Genomic DNA, 8,049 nt, shown 5'->3' with positions numbered 1-8,049 from the left:
AGAGTGTGGGGTTTTTTTAATACCACTGAAAGATACCAGGTCTGAAAATAAGGCTCTCAGTTTGCCATCTGTATGTTTAGTCTACCAGCTAAACATACACCAAGAGATACTGTCCAAGTTGCCAATCAACCAAACTGGCACCAGATGTACCATTAAATATTATTAAATATGCCCTTTAAGTATTTCATATTACTGCAAATAGGTTAAGTACTAGTAAAAAGAAAAAGAAGGAAGTAATCTCTGATTTATCACAGGGACAGTATCAGGTTATCTTTTACTCCAAAAGCTATAGCAAAGTAAAGGACTTTTGCTAGTTATTTATCTCATTTTGCATCTCATTTTTTCATTCACAGTAACACTTTTTACCTTTATTCCAGGTTAATTAACTTAGTTTATCCAGCATTGATCAGTTACAAATTGTAACTAGCCAGTGGCTGGTCAGCCTTTCATACTGAAAGTCACCTGCTTCATCACAGATCAGGCAAATAGCATACCACAAAAAATTCTGCTGTAAACCTCTTTAAAACCACTGTGCTTATGGCTTAGTAATGCAGAAAGCAGTGATGCAATCACCCAAATACTGTATTTTTTAATCTTGAGAGAAAGATTTTTCAGCATGAGATGACAGTAATTAGAATCAAAACTCCCAAATTAACTGAGAGCATCAAAGAGGATGTTCCACAACTAATGAAGCAACAAAAGAGCATTTTGACTTTCCAACGTTCAGAGCTACTGAACAGACAGACAAAAGGGCAGCAGGGCAAAGACCGTGAGGGAAAGTAAATCTAAGCCTCTGTGCTTTACAGCCACTGCACACAAAAGCCTGATGGCCTCTCACATCATTTGACCAGCTACAGCAGTCGTCGTAGGTGACGTTCTCCATCAGTTTTCCTACTCATACACCAAGTTCTGCTCATATTTAGAGCACAGAGCTGAATGAAAGATAATGAAAACAGCCTACATATTTCAAATTACACCAGTCAGAGATTTCCTGCACCCAAATTGTGAAATGTGATCTTACACACAACTCCTTTCTTTGAAAGTCCCTACTTCCTACTTTAAAATAATACAACATAATAAACAGAAAGCAATAAATCTGAAAATAGTTTACTTTTGGAAACATCAATCTTCTCAATCAGGCAGATTGATCTTGCTATTAATATTGCTATATATAGAGCTTGCTATTTCTCTATTCCTTTTCTCAATTCCCCTTCTGTTATTTTTTTTTCATACTGAAATGCTTGAAGATTCATCCTGGGCATGCTGGATAATATTACCTGTACAGCAAATGTACCAACTCCTCCTGAAGCTCCTAATATTAATATTCTGTAAGAGAAAATTAAAATATATTTAATAGTTCTTTAAATAAACTCTGGAGTAACTATGTATTCTAATGTTTCTTAAACATCTCTGATGCTAAATTATTTTTAGCAAAAGACAGGTTTTGTCATTCAATGTTATTCAAGAGTGGTTAACTGTTCCAATAGCCCAAAAATGTGACTTAACATCACTGATCATGTATCCTGTGCCAAAAGCATTAGCTCAGCACAGCCAAAGAGACTTCCTCACAGGTGCTTTCTTCTAAATGCAGGCAGTGAAGCTGTCAGGTAGCAGCACTTCTATCACTCAAAACCCCTGTACCTGTCCTCACTTTACCAAACATAACTGTTTAATTTGGGACAAAATCAATCAAGAGCTCTTCCTGTTTCCCAGACTCCACTGTCACATCTCCTAAAGAAAAAAATCCAATTCATCAGCATTTTACAAAAATCGGTCTTATCTAAGAGAAAAAGAGTTTGGTATCACATTATTTAAGGAGACTGTGAGCTGCAGAACATATGGAACATAATTTTCCCATATTGCATAATGTTTATCTAAAAGACAAAAATACAAGTAAGTACCCTCACCACTAACAAGTTTAATTTTTATTAAATTAAGATGGGTGTATTTTTCTTTAGAAAAAAAAAGCAGTAGCATTTTTCTAGTTCCTTCCAGTACATCTCAACAAGACCCTGTAAATGCCAGCTTGTGGGAACTGGCACACAAGCAAGAAAATGAAAGAGTATATTGCCAAATTATTAGCAACTGAGAGTTCATTTTAACCGATAACCCTAAATTTCAAAAAAAAAATTAATACAAGTTAACTTGTGTGAGGACCTTACTGCTAGAAGCCTAATCGCTGTTCAAAAATTTCATCCAAATATTTTATTAAATAACTAAACATCAGAAAGTGAATTAGTAAGAAAACCTTGCAGCTCAAGTTGCAAACAGTGCTTTGTCTTTGGATCCATTTACTAATTCTAGGACAAAAAGAAGATCCAAGATGAAGTCCTGGCACAGGATTGGGGAACATCCTGTTTCTCAGAACTTCTGTTTGCCAGAAAAATCTCAGAATCTTCAGAAGCTGGTGAAATTCCTGTTTTAAATCTCACAGTAAAAGATGTTGAAGTAAATTGCTTTTTACAGTACAAAACTGTACTATACAATCTGGAGTCTCAGTTTACAAAAGTTCTTTGAAGTAGCCTAAGAGACTTGGCTTTGGTCACACTATCAATTTTAAAATGCTCCTTTTGTAAGTGATCAGATTCTGTTCCCTCCCATTTCACTGATCCAAGCTGCAAAATTCAGATTAAGAATATGAAACCACAATACCACAAAGCCTGCAGCTTTTAAATCTGCCAAAATGTACTTATCCTCAGAACCAGGCTTCTAACAACAGATGCCTGGAGCAACATGCATATTTCGACTTGAGTATACTCGAAAAGGCTCCAGGATCCTACACTCAAGATATTGGGTTAAACCCATCTTTATCCTTAAAAAGGACAGTCACAATTAAATCCTTTCAAAAAAACCTTTTCAAACCGCCTCTACAATTTCACTCCTTAGTTAAAGGGCATTTCTTCTATTACATATCTGGGGGAAAGCTGCCATCTTAAAATGTACAATTTGCTCAAAGGATTTAAGTAACATTTTCAGTTTGGGGAGCAGCATGGCTAGGACTTTTTTTCTTTCTCCTTCAATAAAAGCCCTTCAGGATTCCTTCAGGTAGAAATACTTTTGAGATTCAGTTTGATCTTATGTTACATGGGCGATTTTCTACCACACCTTCCAATTATTAAAACTCTCTCCATACATCGTGACTTCAAGAAAGCTCTTCATTTCTGAGCCAAACTGCATCTGCACAGGAGATCCATGTGCAGCAGCCCAGCAGCACTGACAACAGCAAGACACACAAGAGGGGTGGTGTTTGAAGGTGCAGCACCTGTTAGGACAGTACTGAATGACAGATGGTGGCAAGTGCCAAAGCAGGAACAGTTTTGTTTGCACTGCCTCAGGAAAACAGAGCCAGGAGAAAACATATCATAGAAACTACCTATTTTCACTGCAAGGATGAGGTCAGCAGTAAACTATATAAAAGTATTTGCACCAGGGACCAAATTAACAAATCATCTGACCTGGACAGACGAGAACCAATTCTTTCAAAAGAACAAAAATAACATTTGTAGCCCAGGCTTTCCTCCCTTCTGACAGAGGCACAACATTCACCAAGCCCCCCATGGGGTTCAGCAATTCAAATGATCACGGGGAGCAGATCTCTCCAAGTAAGCACACCATGAGATTTGAAAGTTTAGCCCATCTCCCTAGGCCCTGCTTGGAGCTATGGTGTGGTCAGAAACGAGCATCAGAGAGCAGGACCTGTTTCAGCTGTGTGTGCCTCCCACCAGAACACACAGACACATAGAGGGTGGGGAGTGGGCGTACAGATCAAGGACTAATATTTTCTCCAGATTATAAACAATTAAAAATTTTCAGTGGCTGAGTTACATGCAAGATAACAATTGAATAAATGCAGCAATTTTATACAGTTGTAAAGTTAATGTATCTATTGACAAAATAGATTAACTTTACTTAGATATAAAATTATATTTCATTTGATCGTGCCAACAAAATGTCCTCAAGAAATTTATTCCTGGATCAAGCAGTGTTTACCCTATCAAGAAGTTTTACAACCTACACTCAATTTGTACTTCTCAACAGATAAAATGATGAAATAATACACAGACATTGAAAAAATATTTCCTTGGGGTATTAAACCATTCAAATTTTCACTGTAACCATATAACCAGGAGTCTATGTTTAGTAGCTTATATTAACAGAATCCAGCATCTCGGCCCAGCACACATGAAAGTCTAAGATATTGCCTCTGTATTTACATAAAGACTTCTATTTAAAAGCAATGTAAGCACTTTGAATAACTTCTCAAACTGTCAGGTTTGTTTCTGTCATGCATTTTGTGAATACAGAAAGCAAGATATTGAATAGCTAGTGTTGAACAAGCATATTTACTGAATATGAAAACTTTCTACTGAAACAGGTCAGTGGCACATATGAGAAGGTAGCCACAGAGAACTTCAACACAACACAGTCATTTTGAACATTTAGGACAGTAAGAACATTTAAGCTGGTACAAGAATATGGACGTTAATTAGAGTGGTATAGAATAAAGGCTATGGAAAAATGACTGGAATTGCAGGAGGGTTCACAAACAATGAGAGCACACTTCAGGAAACTTGTGAGAACATAACCTGTGAAAGTATGTGCAGATGGAGCATCTAATCTGCCAGATCAATGCACAGCCAGACACTGGACTAACAGCAAGTGTTTCTGGTTAGCCCACGCTAACGCCTCAAAAGAGGCAAAGAGAACAGTACACACCAATAGAAAAATCACACTGCTTTTAAAATGTCCTAACATTGCACTAAAGCACCAGTGAAGGAGCTTTCATCAAGGAATAAAGCTGCTCTGCCAAAGAAGACATTTTGTGTGCATGTACACCCGTCTACGTAGCTATTTATCTACAACTACAGGAGATAAAAAGACTGACACAAAATCACACATGTAGGTAATTTCTTACCAAACACATGACCTAAAGAAATTAGGAAACACTGTATAAACTGTTGCATTTTTAAATTATTGCCCTGAGAATTAATGGAATATAATTTTGCATAGCCTCTTCAATACATTTTAAACATTTTCCTACAAGTACTATTTCAGGAGGAAAAAAGCTACCATCACATAAGTCTTTCGCTGCTGGTTTTACAGTTCAAAATTTATAGACAGGAAATATAATATTTTTAAAGTACATTAAAATGGGTTTTTGCTGACAGAGTAATTAAAAATTTATTTGGAACATGAAAGTAAATATTAAATGTAAAGACACATTACAAATGCAGTTTCAATTTTACTGTCAACAGTCTAAACACTTACCTGAAGATTGGAAAGAGAATTTAAATAAGGCTAGCCTATCAGTCCATCTTTAGGTTAATTCCATTTACATATGAAAGTTAAGATAATAAAAACTCTAAGTACTGAAAATTAAAAAGTAAGGTGATCTTATCTAGAATTTTATTACTAGCTGGAAGTTAATTTCAATGATGTCTTTTTGAAACTCCTTTAAATTTTACCATTTCATCTTCTCAAAACATCGTTTATCTTTAGAAAAAACAATTACTTAATATTTTCGTTATGAATCTCACTGTGACACATGAATGACCACTCACTCTATTGTCTTCTAGAGATGTGGGTGAAGAATTTTAATCAATCTAGTGTTCTTTGCAATGTGTTGCATTACGAAGTATCAGCCAAGATTATTAGAGGTCAGGCATCCAAGACTTCTGCTGCCATGAAGTAATTACTTCATGACCTAAACCTGTGATGCAGTGCAGTAATTTTAACTACTGTTTTCCATCTCCCATAGTTTTACTTTTGCCCTAATTTCCATTCTGAAGATCTTGCTATCTATTTACTCAAACATCCAAAGGTCAAAATAACTGAAAATTTCAATTATCAGAAGAAAAATGGTATTTGCTCCAACCTTTCACTGCATTTTTCCTCATCTGCCATTGTCAGATCAACAGCCTGATAAACAAAGTCAATTTTTCTATTTGACTGGCTGCTCGCCTTGTACGTTCTCCTTTTCTTGTCTGCATTCCTGACCTCATCAAAGTTCTGGCCTGCAGGTCAAATAAGAGTCAGTCACCTGCTCATTTTTCTCTAAAAAGCTGGAAAACCAGTCTGTTCCAAATGGCCCACGCACGCAGGAAGTGAGTGAACCACATCTCTGTCCTTGAGAGGGTTTTTTGTGAGCTGCCAGTACAACTGAGAGGATATTACATTTGGCTAGCTGTCTTAACAGGCAGAAAGGCAAAGTCCCTACAAATTCCTGGAGATAACATCCTCAAATTCTCTATACAGCCCATACATTAGATATACATTGGATTGGAATCATAGAACAGCCTGGGTTGGATGGGACCTCAAAGATCATCTACTTCTAACTGTCCTGCTGAGCACAGGGACACCCTTCACTGGGGCAGGTTATCCAGAGCTCCACCCAACCTGGCCTTAAGTATTTCCACTTGTGGATGTATGGGCATCCACAACTTCTCTGGGCATTTTTTACCTCTATACAGGGACCTCATCTGAGCCCTCCTCTAAAGAAGCCTCTCTCAGCAGCTGTGTAGACAGAATCCATCATCCTCAGACAGCTGATCTTTATCAATGTCATGGTGTAACAGTCTTTATTGCTGCTGGACGTGTCTTACAAGCAGCTCATCAATGTAAAAATGAAGAACTTTAGTTTTAGCACCAGAACTGTTTACTTACCTTTTCCCACTACAATTACTTTGGTTCAGTCCTCCCACTTGGTTAAGTGCAGACCATGCAGTGAGACCAACATATGGTAGGGCAGCAGCTTCTGTGTGACTGAGACACTTTGGCTTAAAAGATACCTGAAACAAAACCATAATTAAGTAACACAGCAGCTCCTATGTGACACCGAAATATTTTAAAGAGCTTCACGGAATTGCAGATTGTGTATTGCATACTTTCAGCCATCTTCAAAACAAGCTGGAGTACAAATCAATCCAAGCACTAAGAAATAAAGTTACTTAGATACTGAAGAAGAAAAATGCCAATCTTTACAACTTTGAGGTTTTGTTAGCCAGAGTTTTGGAAGTTTACCTCGTTTCCACTAGCTACCACGAACTCTGACAGAGTGCCTTGTTTCCATGGGGGAATTGCTGCCCACACCTAAAACCAAACAGAAAACAACTATCAATTTTTGTAGCTTTGCACACAATTGCATGAACACAGAAGTTTTCCTCATTAAAGAAATCTTTATTCTAATTCACAGAATGTCTTCACTGTTTATCAGAAACCAGATTTAGCTTATTTTACACCAAAAAAAAATCACAAAACCAACTATCGACTAAATGAAGGACTGGAGGGCTATGTGAATAAATTGTACCATTGCATTGTGTATAAGACATAATTTTTCATCTCCCCCCAAACTACTCCCATGCCAGAAAAGCCCAGATTAGAGGGGTGAGGATGGTGCAGAATCAGGATTTGCTATGCTAAAACTGATGAAATGTGAAAGCAACTGGTGAAGGTGAAAGCAAACAGTATGAGTTTTTGTCTGGGCACCCATGAAGCGCTTTTTGGGTTCAGCCAAAGTTCCTACTCCAAGTAACTCAAGAAAAATAAAAACAAATCCCTTCTTGTTAGAATTCTACCTTCAATTAAAAACAAAGTGGCACTTTGAGTGTGCACTTATAAACAAAAAATTCCACTCTTGCTACTGCTGCAACGGTCCAAAAACTAAAACCCAGAAGGGACATTAACTTGCAGAAGTAAGTCTCTGAAAGACCATGAGACCATGTTTTTCACAGAAAAAAATGAAGGGAAGAAAGTATTCTAGGAATTTACTGCCAGACAGGCCTTATTAAGAGTGCAACAGCATTAAAAAAATAATTATGAGGAGAATGAATGCTGAACATCTCATAGTATATTTTAAGTGTACATTTTGGAAAAAAGAAATAAAATAAGAGATTGGTGGTATCACCTCATCTCCAGGTTTGAAATAAGACACACCCAGTCCACATTCCATAACCACACCAGAGACATCTCGACCAAGCGTTAGAGGAAATTCAGTCTCGCCCGCTTTGAGTTTCAGGGGATCCCGCTTCATGTTCAATGCAGTTGCACCAT

At 37.2% G+C, this 8,049-nt stretch overlaps 1 protein-coding gene across 2 annotated transcripts in view; it reads right to left on the bottom strand.

Annotated features, from left to right (window-relative positions):
• The window catches only part of RTN4IP1 (reticulon 4 interacting protein 1), a 22,705-nt gene extending 14,656 nt beyond the window's left edge, over positions 1-8,049 (bottom strand). For both annotated transcript variants that reach the window (XR_004082334.1, XM_031061582.1), the window contains exons 1-4: positions 7,904-8,049; positions 7,021-7,089; positions 6,664-6,788; positions 1,278-1,326 (exon numbers count right to left, since the gene is read on the bottom strand). Coding sequence is in view for 1 of the 2 variants with exons in the window: in XM_031061582.1 (XP_030917442.1) it covers positions 1,278-1,326; positions 6,664-6,788; positions 7,021-7,089; positions 7,904-8,029 (369 nt within the window). In the remaining variant the exon portion in view is untranslated. The remainder of the gene's footprint in view (positions 1-1,277; positions 1,327-6,663; positions 6,789-7,020; positions 7,090-7,903) is intronic.

The sequence above is a fragment of the Geospiza fortis genome, unplaced genomic scaffold (assembly GCF_000277835.1).
Source record: "Geospiza fortis unplaced genomic scaffold, GeoFor_1.0 scaffold486, whole genome shotgun sequence".
NCBI lineage: Eukaryota > Metazoa > Chordata > Aves > Passeriformes > Thraupidae > Geospiza > Geospiza fortis.
The sequence above is the reverse complement of the archived record's forward strand: the minus strand, read 5'-3'. Positions and strand labels throughout refer to the sequence as shown.